At 38.1% G+C, this 14,115-nt stretch overlaps 1 protein-coding gene across 30 annotated transcripts in view; it reads right to left on the reverse strand.

Moving 5' to 3' along the window:
• Window positions 1-14,115, reverse strand: part of LOC103555117 (alpha-1,3-mannosyl-glycoprotein 4-beta-N-acetylglucosaminyltransferase C-like) — a 43,353-nt gene that overhangs the window by 7,312 nt on the left and 21,926 nt on the right. For 15 of the 30 annotated variants that reach the window (XR_011535297.1, XR_011535295.1, XR_011535296.1 and 12 more), the window contains 2 exons: window positions 4,848-5,036; window positions 3,571-3,950 (listed from right to left, as the gene is read on the reverse strand). Coding sequence is in view for 25 of the 30 variants with exons in the window: in XM_070602290.1 (XP_070458391.1) it covers window positions 3,571-3,691 (121 nt within the window). In the remaining 5 variants the exon portion in view is untranslated. The remainder of the gene's footprint in view (window positions 1-3,570; window positions 3,951-4,847; window positions 5,037-14,115) is intronic. The other 15 variants (XR_011535294.1, XR_011535293.1, XM_070602277.1 and 12 more) reach the window with 1 other exon arrangement.

Raw genomic sequence — 14,115 nt, forward strand, 5'->3', positions numbered from 1 at the left:
CCACAGGCCTGAGTATGGGCCATTTTAGGGGTTAATATGCGGCCGTAAGTTGTGAGTTTTAAAAAATCATTACCTTTGAAAAACTGTTGTGAGGGAAATAGATAAAGATGATAAACTAAAAACATTTGCATCTATGTCTCCTCCCACCCCAAATTCCACTGAAAAACCACACAGGTTGCCATGACAGAACCATAACATTTGAAGAATTCCTGGAAGTCATAGTCCTAAAGACACACAAAGAAAACAACACACAGATACATCCTTATACCAAAAGCCTGGGAGCAATTCTAAGTTTGAGCCATCAAATACAAAGGAATGGGCCCTGGGATGGTCACCTGGATAATTATTTATAGAACTATTTCAAGAACTACTGGACCAGCGACCACCAAGGGGCTGGTGGTAGCAACATCCATCCCCAAGTTAAAGTCATAGGATTTCCGTCAAAATAAAGTGGAAGGTCTGCAGCGAGGAGCCCATGGTATGAGTCCTTAGTCTGGAGGGAACCTCAGAACTGAAGCCAAGAACTCCAGGCAACAGAGGGAAGAGGAGCTAACACAGCTGACTATGGTATTTGCCCCTAGGATAAAGCTCTGCATATGGTTCCCTGAAGCAGACGTTCAGAAATGCAGAGGCTGCCAGAGTGTGTCTAAGCAGATGAACGGTGACATGCTCCAGATGGCTTAGGGCTTTACTAGAAGAGACGGGGGATACTTCACCCAGAAGTTCAGCTACCCACATTGCTTACTTCCTCCATGTGTCACGGCTCCCCTACAATCTAATGAGGCAGGCTTCCATAAGCGCAGCCCACTTTTACTGAGAGGCAAACAGGGATGGTTGTTGAGGAGAAGTACACTGTTCATTCTAGATCCTTGAAGATAAATCTGAAACAAGCATCACTAAACATTTGAATGTAAATATGAAACAAGAATCACCAACGTAATGGAAGAAAGACAACAACTCAACCAGAAAAAGAACTCCAAATATAGCGGTTAACAGAGGAAACAGTGATTGAAGAATATTTCAAACATATTAAATCAAACCTCAGAGAATTAGAGAGGAAATCATATTCTTTGGCAAAAGAACAGGCTTGTATGAATCAGGAAGAGGTTGTAGAAAATAGGGATACGGGGACTTGATCGAGTTCAGGTTAGACTTTTTGGCAATGATATTTCCTGGGTTGCGATATGTTCTTCCATCTGAAGGCACATGATGCAGGTTGCTTCTGTTTTGAGGATGTCAGCAGCCTTTGATGCCCAGTGCCCAGATCCATCAATACTCTAGGGGTTGCAGTATGGTGATATTCTAAGTCAAACATTCCTTCCTCATTTATTATCTGGAATGCTTCTATAAAGAGAAAATTCCCTCATCTACTTTTTGGTTACCCAGTGGCATAGTTCATACAGGAAAGTATTTCCTATATGAAATATATAGGAAAGATAAATATATCTCACATAGGAAAGATAAACATTTGATTCTTTCCCTTTATTTACCAGCTTTCAAAATAATGGATTGGTTCCCTAGCATTCTCCAATGGTGATAAACTTTATAAGGTTTTTTTTTGGTATCCGTATGAACTCATGGATTTTATGTGTTTCAAACCATTGAAATTTTATGCTTATCGATGCTCAAACTGCCCTATCTTTGGCAAGTAGCCTTTTGAAGTTAGATCCTGAGCCCTTTTGATACAACCTCAGTTCCTTTCAAAAGCTTCCTTGCTATCTGGTATGACACTTCCTGCCTTGCACGTGGAATCAGCCACTTTTTCAAGGCACCCTGGTCCTTTTTAGTGGAAAATGGTGTTTATATAATGGGTGCTCATTGCTAGTGGGTCCTTTCTAGGCCCTAGTGGACAGAGCTAAAACATTTTTTTCCAGCTCTCTTCTTTATGTTTCCACAATACACAGAAATGAAAATACATGGAGATTAAACCCTGGCGGCAGCTTTCATCACCCGTCCTCACATTCGTTGGAGCTTTCTTCACTCAGACCCTCGCTGCTCTCCCCTTCACTCCCACCGCTCCTGTTTTCTTCACTATCTTCATCATCGTCCTCAAGATTCTGAGCTTTCTCCATCAGCAACATTTCTTCAATAAGTGAGAAAAACTCCTTGGCCTCAGGATTTTCTGGTTCATAGATTAGAATCATCTGACATAAATTTTTTTGTCAAATGGTAGTCTTGGCTCAGTTCTGCTCCCAGGAATTTTGCCATTAACTCTAATGGTGCGTGAAGATCCTAATTAGGGTTACTGTCTTTGTCATAATCTTCATCATTGGTATCATCTTCACCATCATCTGTTGATTCAGACAACTTATCATCAATATCTTGAAAGCCATATTCGTTATTTGTCTCCTGCTCTGCATTGACGGCATCTTTGCCAACTCCGTTCTGACAATGTTCCACTTGATTCAGTCGTCACTTTTTCCTTTGGATCAAAGACTAGCAACCTGCCATTCCCTCTATGTTTTGGTGCCTTCATAGCATCTGCCTTATCTAGATAATTCCTACGGATTTCTGGAATACAAAATTCAAGGCCAAAACTTCTCGCATGCCACCTCGGCAGCCATGGGGCCCCAGAGCCAGAACCTGGAGGGGGCAGAGAAGTTTATGGGTTCAGGTGCCAGGCCTAGAGGGGTCCCAGGCGAGGGCTGGGTCAGGCTGCACAGGGATGGGGAGAGGGTGACTTGCGGTCACCACGGCACCTCTTATCTGCTTCTAAAACATTTTGTTTTTTAATAAAACACATCATGAGTTCATACTGATATTTTAAAATGCATTCAATTAAAAATGCATTTAAACTTAAAGAAAAAGTAATTTTTCTTATTGAGAGGTCTTTGTATCATTAAGTCCAACAAACTCAAGCCCTCTCGAACTTAATCTTATTTTATTGACATAATAAATAGCTTAGCCCTGTCCTTTGAATTCTTGAAGTATTTGAGTCAGAAAAAGCTTACTCTGTCTCAAGGTTTATTTTTTCTTATTAAATACCATCACTACTTTTGGGGATCAAACCAGTGTCACAGCCGGACCTCAGGAGTATTCACAGTGCCAAAGTGAAGCTGGTTCAGCAGGAGAATTGCAAAGTGATGATTGAGATGGCAGATAAAAGGCCATGTTCTCTAGCCTTAGACTGCAGTGACAGACGCCAGCACCGTTACCAGTGACAGGGGAAAAGGGATGCCGCTTCTGCAGAGGCCAGTGAGGACTACCGATGGATCTAGGCTGGAGCCGTAATTTTGAGAGCAACTGGCATATATATGGTACTTAAAGCTGTGAGACTGGATGAGCTCACCAAGACAATGAATGGAGACAAAGACTGAGCTCTGGGCTACATCAACATTTAGACCTTGGAGAGAGAAGATAACCCAGCAGAAAGTACTGAGGATGTAGCAGTGAAGCTGGAGGAAAACCAGAAGAGATGGGATCCTGGAAGCAACTGAAGAGTGTGACGAAAGAAGAGAGTGACCTACAGTGTCAAATGGTGTCCTGGGCCCTGTTCCTTTCCACCTGCCTTCTCTCTCTACTCTTGTCTATCCCGCCCCTGCACAGCCTGTACCCCTGGTGCACACTCACTTTTTTCCACAGGAGGGAATCCAATCACGATACGAGAGTTCACCTTTTTGAGTGGTTCTGAGTTTTTCTGCATGAGTTCGAAGGTTTCCAGGTGTTTTGTTCTACCTGGGTTGATCTGCATCCGCGCTCTCTGCCAAGCTACCACCTCTTTTTCCTCCTGAGAAAAGGGTAGGTTTCAGCTCTATGATTCGTGCCCTTTGGCAGTAATGGCTGGGAGGACTCCTCTTTGCATAACATAATGAAACATCTCCAGGATACAGGGCACGTTGCTCAGGGGTCAATTCATTCTCTTCCTTATCTTCTGAAAAAATTCTACACAAGGGGTTCTTGCATAGGTTATGTGTCCAAGGATGAAGGGAGTTAGGATTTCTCTAGCTCTCCTGGGTGATGTGGAGGGAAGGAGACGATGTCAGTCTATGGCATGCTTCACCCACACTCATCCCTGTGACTACAGCCTGATGTAGGTCACTGAATCCCATGAAGGACAAATGTGAGAGATACAGGAGACAAGGTGACACCCCCCACTGATCCAGTCTAGACTCTTTCCCATGGTGGCACTAGAGTCTTCCTCATCCATTCAGCACTCTCCCTTTCCTTATTTGCCTTTTCTCATTCTGGTGGAATTTTCTCAACTCTTTAGAATTTTTCTTGGCTTAGAGAAATGACGTAACTTCTCTGAGCTTCAGGATCCTATTGTATAAAATGGGGGAAAAATGTGTAACCTTGAAACCAAGGGAAATTTTCTAAAATGGGAAACTTACAGGGCCAGCCCCGTGGCCAAGTGGTTAAGTTCGCACGCTCCGCTTCGGCGGCCCAGGGTTTCGCCAGTTTGAATCCTCAGCCATGCTGAGGTGGCAGCACACATGCCACAACTAGAGGGACCCACAACTAAAAATACACAACTATGTACTGGGGGGCTTTGGGGAGAAAAAGGAAAAATAAAATCTTTAAAAATAAATAAATAAAATGGGAAACTTACTAAATAAGGAGAATATTTTCTACCTCATCAATTGCTGTTAAAAAAAGGGCCAACTCTGCTGAAGCATTAAATAAGTGTCTTTCTTGCCAGCTCTGAAATCTCTCTTCCAGCATGCTCCATCCCTTACTGTCTCCACCAAAACAAAAAAATGCTATGCTGAGTCCTCAAGCTTTATTATCCTTTTTCTGTTTTGAATGTCTACAACGTTACTGACAATTTCACACAAATAGACACTTAGATAATGTCTCCTTTTTTCACTCCAGGGATTTCATTTTTGCTCATGGTTTCTGGTACTCACCAAAGACAGGAAGCTTGCAGTATCAAAGGGGTTTTCTTTAATGAAAAAGAAGATGGGGAACACTCCTGCTGTTGCAATAAGGATGAGTCTCCATAGGAGATTGCTCATGTTGCCGGGGTTGGGGGCTTGTAGAGCTGTTTCTCAATCTGTGATCCTTGGATGTGTATTCAGATGTCTGCAGTTTATACACTGTTGAAAAAAGTTTTCATTTGACAGTAACTTTTTTTCATGAATCAAGAAAGTGCAGTTTACTTGTAAAAATAGCATTCTTTTTTTAGACTATTTTTTAGAGCAGTTTTAGGTTCACAGCAAAACTGAGAGGAAGGTACAGAGGTTTTCCATTTACCCCCTGCCTCCACACATGCATAGCCTCTCCTGTTATCGACATCACTCACCAGAGTGGTACATTTGTTGCAAGTGACGAACCTACATAGACACATCATCATCACCCAGAGTCCATAGTTTACATTAGGGTTCACTCTTGGTGGTGTGCATTCTAGGGGTCTGGACATATGTATAAACGGTACGTATCCATCATTATAATATCATACAGAGTATTTTCACTGCCCTAAAAATCCCCTGTGCTCTGCTTACTCATGCCTCCTCCTACTGCCCAATCCCTGGCCACCACTCATCTTTTTACTGTCTCTGTGGTTTTGCCTTTTACAGAATGTCATATAGTTGGAGTCATACGGTATGTAGCCTTTTCAGATTGGATTCTTTCACTTAGTAATATGTGTTTAAGGTTCCTCTCTGTCTTTTCATGGCTTGATAGCTTATTTCTCTTTAGTGCTGAATAATATTGCATTATCCGGATGTACCACAGTTCATTTATCCATTTGCCTACTGAAGGACATCTTGGTTGCTTCCAAGTTTGGGCAATTATGAATAAAGCTGCCATAAGTATCTGTGTGCAGGTTTTGTGTGAAGCTAAGTTTTCAACTCCTTTGGATAAATACCAAAGAGTGCAATTGCTGGATGATATGGTAAGAACATGATTAGTTTTGTAAGAAACTGCCAAACTGTCTTCCAAAGTGGCTGTACCCTTTTGCATTCCCACCAGCAATGAGAGTTCCTGTTGCTCCACATCCTTGTCAGCATTTGGTTTTGTTAGTGTTCTGGGTTTTGACTATTCTAATAGGTGTGTAGTGGGATCTTTCAATGCTGTTTTAATTTGCATTTCCTTGATGACATATTATGTGGAGCATCTTTTCATGTGCTTATTTTTCATATGTGTATCTTCTTTGGTTAGGTGTCTATTAAGGTCTTTGGCTCAATTTTTAATTGGGCTGTTTGGTTTCTTACTGAGTTTTCAGAGTTCTTTGTGTATTTTGGATAATAGTCCTTTATCAGATGTGTCTTTTGCAATATTTTCTCCCAATCGGTGGCTTGTCTTCCAAGTCTCTTGATGTTGTCTTTTGTAGAGCAGAAGTTTTTAATTTTAATGAAGTCTAGCTTATCAATTATTTCTTTCATAGACCATGCCTTTAGTGCTGTAGCTAAAAAGTGATCACCATACCCAAGCTCATCTAGGTATTCTTTTATATTATCTTCTAGGAGTTTTATAGCTTTCCATTTTACGTTTAGGTCTATGATCCATCTTGAATTAATTTTTGTGAAGGGTGTTAAGACTGTGTCTAGATTCTTATTTTTTTTGAGGTGGATGTCCAGTTGTTCCAGCGTCATTTGTTGAGGAAGTACTTTTGCTTCATTGAATTGCCTTTGCTCCTTTGTCAAAGAACACACTGTATTTATAGGGGCCTATTTCTGGGTTCTCTATTCTGTTCCATTGATCTATTTGTCTGTTCTTTCACCAATACCACAGTCTTGATTACTGCATGTTTCTAGTAAGTTTTGAATTATCACTTATTTCTTTCATAGATCATGCCTTTGGTGTTGTATCTAAAAAATCATCACCATAGCCAAGATCAGCTAGGTATTCTCCTACATTGTCTTCAGTCCTCGAACTTCGTTCTTCTCATTTAAAATTGTATTGGATATTCTGAGTCTCTTGCCTCTCCATATTTAGAATAGATTTAGAATCACTTTGTCAACATCTGTAAAATAACTTGCTGAGATTTTGACTGGGATTGTGTTAAATCTATAGATCCAGTTGATCTTCTGGAAGAACCAACATCTTGACAACATTGAGCCTTCCTATCCATGCACATGAAATCTCTCTCCACTTATTTGGTTCTTCTTTGATTTTGTTCATCAGAGTTTGTAGTTTTCCTCATCTAGATCTGATACATATTTTGTTAGATTTATATCTCAGCATTTCATTTTGGGGGGTGCAAATGTAAATGGTATTGTGTTTTTAATTTAAAATTCCACTTGTTTATTGATGGTATGTAGGAAAGCAATAGACTTTTGTATATTAACCTTGTATCCTACAACCTTGCTATAATCACTTACTAGTTACAGGAGTTTTTTTCTTCATTCTTTTAGATTTTCTACAGAAATGATCATGTCATTTGCAAACAAAGACAGTTTTATTTTTTCCTCCTCAATCTGTATACCTTTATTTTCCTTTTCCTGCCTTATTCCATTAGCAAGGACTTCCAGTACAATGTTGAAAAGGAGTAGTAAAAGGGACATCCTTGCCTTGTACCTGATCTTAGTGGGAAAACTTTGAGTTTCTCACCATTATCTGTGATGTTAACTGTAGATTTTTTGTAGATAGTCTTTATTAAGTTGAGAAAGTTCCCCTCTATTCTTAGTTTATTGAGAGATTTTATCATAAACGGGTGTTGGATTTTGTCAAGCACTTTTTCTGCATTGATTGATATAATCGTGTGATGGATTACATTAATTGCTTTTACAATGTTAAATCAGCTTTGCATGCCTGGGACAAATCCTACTTGGTCATGGTGTATAATTCTTTTTTACATTTTTGGATTCAATTTGCTAATATTTTGTTGAGGATTTTTGTATCTAAGTTCATGAGAGATATTGGAATGTTGTTTTCTTTTTCTGTATTGTCTTCATCTGATTTTGGTGTCAGGGTAGTACCAGCTTTATAAAATGAGTTGGGAGATGTTCCCTCCTCTTCCATTTTCTAGAACAGACTTTGTGAAATTGGTGTTAATTACTTAAATGTTAGGTAGAATTATCCGGTAAATCTACCGGGGCCTGGTGCTTTTTGTTTTGGAAGTTTATTAATTATTAATTCATTTCTTTAATATAATTAGGCCTATTCAGATCATCTATTTCTTCTTGTGTGAGTTTTGGCAGATTGTGTCTTTCAAGGAATTGGTCTATTTCATCTAGGTTATCAAATTTGTTGGCATAGAGATGTTCATAGTATTCTTTTATTATCCTTTTAATTTCCAAGGGATCTGTAGTGATGACCCCACTCACATTTATATTACTAATGTGTGTCTTTTCTCTTTTTTTCTTAGTTAGCCTGGTTAGAGGCTTACTGATTTTATTGATCTTTCCAAGGAGCCAGTTTTTGGTTTCATTGATTTTCTTTATTGATTTCCTGTTTTCAGTCTCGTTGATTTCTCCTCTAATTCTTATTTCTTTTCTTCTGCTTAGTTTGGATTTAATTTGACCTTCTTTTTCTAGTTTCCTAAGGTGGAAACTTGGATTATTGATTTCGGATCTTTCTCCTTTTCTAATATATGCATTCAATGCTATAAATTTTTCTCTAAGCATTGCTTTCACTGCATCCCACAAATTTTGATAAGTTGTGTTTTCATTTTCATTTAGTTAAAAACATTTAAAAATTTCTCTTGTTATTTTTTTCTTTGACTCATGTTATTCAGAAGGTTTTTTGTTGTTGTTGTTTAATCTCCACATATTTGGGGATTTTCCAGTTATCTTTCTGTTATTGATTTTTAGTTTAATTCCACTGTGGTTGTAAGAGCAGACATTGTGTGATTTCTATTCTTTTAAATTTTTGAAGATGTGTCTTATGGCCCAGAATGTGGTCAATCATGGTGAATGTTCCATGTGAACTTGAGAAGACTATGTATTCTGCTGTTGTTAGATGAAGTAGTCTATAGATGTCAATTATATCCAGTCGATTGATAGTGTTGTTGAGTTCAACTATATCTTTACTGATTTTCTGCCTACTGGATCTGTCCATTTCTGATAGAGGGGTGTTGAGGTCTCCAACTATGATAGTGGATTCATCTATTTCTCCTTGCAGTTCTACCAGTTTTGCCTCATTTAGTTTGATGCTGTTTTTAGGTGCATACACATAAAGGATTGTTCTGTCTTTCTGGAAAATTGGCCCCTTTATCATTATGTAATGCCCTTTTTTATCCCTGATAACTCCCCTTGCTTTGAAGTCTGCTCTGCCTGAAATTAATATAGCTACACCTGCTTTCTTTCTCTTTTTAACCATCTTAACCATTTTTAAGTGTACAGTTCAGTGGTATTAGATATTCACATTGTTGTGCAACCATCCATTCCCATAACTCTTTTCATCTTATAAAATTGAAACTCTATACCCATTAAACAATAACTCCCCATTCTCCCCTCCCCAGAGCCCTTGGCAACCACCATTATACTTTCTATCTTTATGATTTTGACTACTCTAAGTACATTGTATAAGTGGAATCTTAAGTATTTGTCTTTTTGTGACTGGCTTATTTCACTTAGTATACTGTCCTCAAGGTTCATCCATGTTGTAGCATGTTGCAGAATTTCCTTCCTTTTTAAGGGCAAATAATCCATCATATGTATATACCACATTTTGCTTACCCATTCATCTCTCAATGGACAGTTGGGTTGCTTCCATGTTTTTTATTTATTTATTTATTTTTGTGAGGAAGATTAGTCCTGAGCTAACATCTGTGCCAATCTCCCTCTACTTTGTATGTGGGATGCCTCCTGAGTGGATTAGGTCCACACCTGGGATCCAAACACATGACCCTTCAGCTGCCAAAGTGGAGTGCGTGGAACTTTAACCACTGAGGCACAGGGCCGGCCCCCGCTTCCATGTTTTAACTACCGTGAATAATGCTGCTATAGGGGCCAACCCTGTGGCTGAGTGGTTAAGTTCATGCACTCTGCTTTGGCAGCCCAGGGTTTCACTGGTTTGGACCCTGGGTGCAGACCTAGCACCACTCATAAAGCCATGCTGAGGTGGTGTCCCACATGCCACAACTGGAATGACCCACAACTAAAAAAATATACAACTATGTACTGGGGGGCTTTGGGGAGAAGGAAAAATAAAAAATAAATAAAATCTTTTAAAAAATTAAAAAAATAATGCTGCTATAAACATGGGTATACAAATATCTCTTTGAGACATTGCTTTCAACTCTTTTGGGTATATACTCAGAAGTAGAATTGCTGGATCATATGGTAATTCTATTTTCAATTTTTTGAAGGACTTCCATCCTGTTTTCTACAGTAGCTGTACCATTTTACATTCCCATCAGTGGTGCACAAGGGTTCCAATTTCTCCACATCTTTGCCAACACTTGTTTTCGACATTTTTCTTTTTGATAATAGCCATCCTAATGTGTGTGAGATGGTATCTTATTGTAGTTTTGATTTGCATTTCCCTAGTGATTAGTGAGGCTGAGCTACTTTTCATGTGCTTATTGGCCATTCTTATATCTTCTTTAGAGAAATGTCTATTCAAGTCCTTTGCCCATTTCTGAATCAGGTTGTTTGTTTTTTTGTTGTTGAGTTTTAAGTGTTCTCTATATATTCTGGATATTAATTCCCTATCAGATATATGACTTGCAAATATTTTCTCCGATTCTGTGGGCTGCTTTTTTACTTTGTTAATGTTTTTTGATGCACAAAAATTTCAAATTTTCATGTCCAATTTCTCCATTTTTTCTTTTGTTATCTGTGTCTTTGGTGTCTTATCCAGAAAGTCACTGCCAAGTCCAATGTCATAAAGCTTCTGTCCTGTGTTTTCTTCTAAGAATTTTATTGTTTTAGATCTTACATTTAGGTCCTTGATCCATTTTGAGCTAACTTTTGTATATGGTGTAAAGATCCAATTTCATTCTTTTCCATGTGAATATACAAGTTTTCCCAGCACCATTTGTTGAAAAGACTATTCTTTCCTCCATTAAATGGTCTTGGCACTCTTGTCAAAAATCATTTGATCATATGTGCATGTGTTTTCTTCTGGGCTCTATTCTATTCCATCTGTCTTTATGCCAATACCACACTGTTTTGATTACTGTAACTTTGTAGTAAGTTTGGAAATCAGTAAGTGTGAGTCCTTCAGTTTTGTTTTTCTTTTTCAAGATTTTTTTGTCTATTCGGGGTCCCTTGAGACTCTATTAATTTTAGGATGTTTTTTTTTTTTTTTCTGCAAAAACCGTCATGGGGCTTTTGGTAAGGATTGCATTGAATCTACAGAGTGCTTTGGGCAATATTGATGTTGTAAAAATATTATGTCTTCCAATCCATGAATATGGAATGTATTTCTATTTATTTATATCTTTTAAAATTTCTTTCAGCAATGTTCTGTAGTTTTCATTGTACAAGTCTTTCAACTGGTTGGTTAATTCTTCTTCTTTTTTTATTTTTTGAGGAAGATCAACCCTGAGCTAACTACTGCCAATCCTCCTCTTTTTGCTGAGGAAGACTGGCCCTGAGCTAACATCCATGCCCATCTTCCTCTGCTTTATACGTGGGATGCCTACCACAGCACGGCTTTTGCCAAGTGGTGCCATGTCCGCACCCGGGATCCAAACCAGTGAACCCCAGGCTGCCGAGAAGCAGAACGTGCACACTTAACTGCTGCACCACCTGGGCAACCCCTGGTTAATTCTTAAGTATTTTATTCTTTTTGATGCCATTGTAAATGGAATTGTTTTTGTAATTTCCTTTTCAGATTATTCATTGTTCGTGTGTAAAAATGCAACTGATTTCTGTGTGTTGACTTTGTATCCTGCTTCTTTGCTGAATTTATTAATTAATTTTAACAGATTTTTGGTGGGATCTTCAGGGTTTTCTACATGTAAGATCATATCACCTGCAAACAGAGAAGATTTTATTTCTTTCTTCCCAATTTGGATGTCTTTTATTTCTTTTTCTTGCCTAATTGTTCTTGCTAGAACGTCCAATACTAGGTTGAATAGAAATGGTGAGGGCAGGCATCCTTGCCTTGTTCCTGGTCTTAGAGGAAAAGCTTTTAGTCTTTTACCATTGACTATAATGTTCACTGTGGGTTTTTCATATATGGCCTTTATTATGCTGAGATAGTTTCCTTCTATTCTTAGTTTTTTGAGTGTTTTTTAGAATGAAAGTGTGTTGAATTTTGTCAAGCATCATTTCTGCATCAATTGAGATGATCTTGTGGGATATTTTCATTCATTCTGTTGACGTGGCATGTCACATTGATTGATTTTTGTATGTTAAGCCATCCTTGCATTCCAGGAATAAATCCCACTTAGTCATGGTGCATAATGCTTTCAATATGCTGCTGAGGGGCCAGCCCAGTGGCACAGTGGTTAAGTGCGCATGTTCTGCTTCTTGGTGGCCCGGGGTTTGCTGGTTCAGATCCTGGGTGCAGACATGCCACCGCTTGGCACACCATGTTGTGGTAGGTGTCCCACATGTAAAGTAGAGGAAGATGGGCACGGATGTTGGCTCGGGGCTGGGCTTCCTTGGCAAAAAGAGGAGGACTGGCAGTAGTTAGGTCAGGGCTAATCTTCCTCAAAAAAAAAAATGCTGCTGAATTCCGTTTGCTAGTATTTTATTGAGAATTATTGCAGCAATGTTCATAAGGGATATTGTGCTGTAGTTTTCTTTTCTTGTAGCATCTTTGTCTGGCTTTGGTATTAGAGTCATGCTGGCCTCATAGAATGGGTTAGGAAGTGTTCTGTTTTCTTCAGTTTTTGGAAAAAGTCTGAGAAGGATTAGTATTAGTTCTTTAAATGTTTGGTAGAATTCATCAGTAAAACCATCAGGTGCAGTTTTTTTTGTTGTTGTTGGGAGATTTCTGATTACTGATTCAATCTCCTTACTATTTATGGACCTATTCAGATTTTCCATTTCTTCATGATTTATTCTTGGTAGGTTTTGTGTTTCTAGGAATTGGTGATTTCATCTAGATTATTAAGTTAGTTGGTGTACAATTTTTTTATAGTACTCTCATAATCCTTTTTATTTCTGAGAATCAGTAGTGATGTCCCACGTTCATTTCTGATTTTAGTTGAGACTTCTCTCTTTTTTTCTTAGTCCATCTAGCTAAATGTTTGTCAATTTTGTTGATCTTTTTAAAGAACCAACTTTTGGTTTCATTGATTTTCTCTATTTTTCTATTCTCTATTTATCTCTGCTCTAATCTTTATTATTTCCTTCCTTCTGCTATCTTTGTGTCTAGTATGGTCTGATTTTTTTAGTTCCTTAAGTTGTAAAGTTAGGTTGTTGATTTGAGATTTTTTTTTAATGTAAACATTTATACCCATAAACTTCCCCCTTAGCACCACTTTCACTGTGTCCCATAAGTTTTGATATGTTGTATTTTTATTTCCATTCATTTTAAGTGTTTACTAATTTCCCTTGTGATTTCTTTTTTGATCTATTGGTTGTTTAAAAGTGTGTTGTTTAATTTCTACAGTTTTGTGAGATTTTCAGTTTTCCTTTTGCTGTTGATCTAACTTTATCCTGTTTTGGTCAGAGAAGATACTTTGTATGGTATCTATTTTTCAAAATGTATTGAGACTTAATTTGTGGCCTAACATATGGTCCATCCTGGAAAATGTCCCATGTGCACTTGAGAAGAATGTGTGTGCTCTTGTTGGGTAGAATGCTCTGTATGTGTCTGTTAGATCTAGTTGGTTTATTGTGTTGTTCAAGCCCTCTAATTCCTTACTTATTTTCTGTGTGGTTGTTGTACCCATTATTATAAGTGGGGTATTGAAGTCTCCAACTATTATTGTAGAATTGTTTATTTCTCCTTTCAATTCTGTCAGTTTTGCTTCATATATTTTGAGGATGTTATTAGGTATGTAAATGTTGTAAATGTTCTATCTCCTTGCTGTTTTAAACATTAATAATACATAATGTCCCTCTTGGTCTCTTGTAAACTTTTTGATTTAAAGCCTGTTTGCTATTGGTATAGCCGCCCTACTCTCTTTTGGTTACTATTTGCATGGAATATCTTTTTCCATCCTTTCACTTGCAATCTGTTTGTGTCTTTGGATCTAAAGTGAGTCTCTTGTAGATGGCACACAGTTGGATCATTTTTTTAAAATCTATTTTGCCAATCTCTGTCTTCTGATTGGAGAGTTTAATCCATTTATATTTAAGGTAATTACTGGTAAGGAGAGACATTTGC

The sequence above is a fragment of the Equus przewalskii genome, chromosome 31 (genome assembly GCF_037783145.1).
Source record: "Equus przewalskii isolate Varuska chromosome 31, EquPr2, whole genome shotgun sequence".
Classification (NCBI taxonomy): domain Eukaryota; kingdom Metazoa; phylum Chordata; class Mammalia; order Perissodactyla; family Equidae; genus Equus; species Equus przewalskii.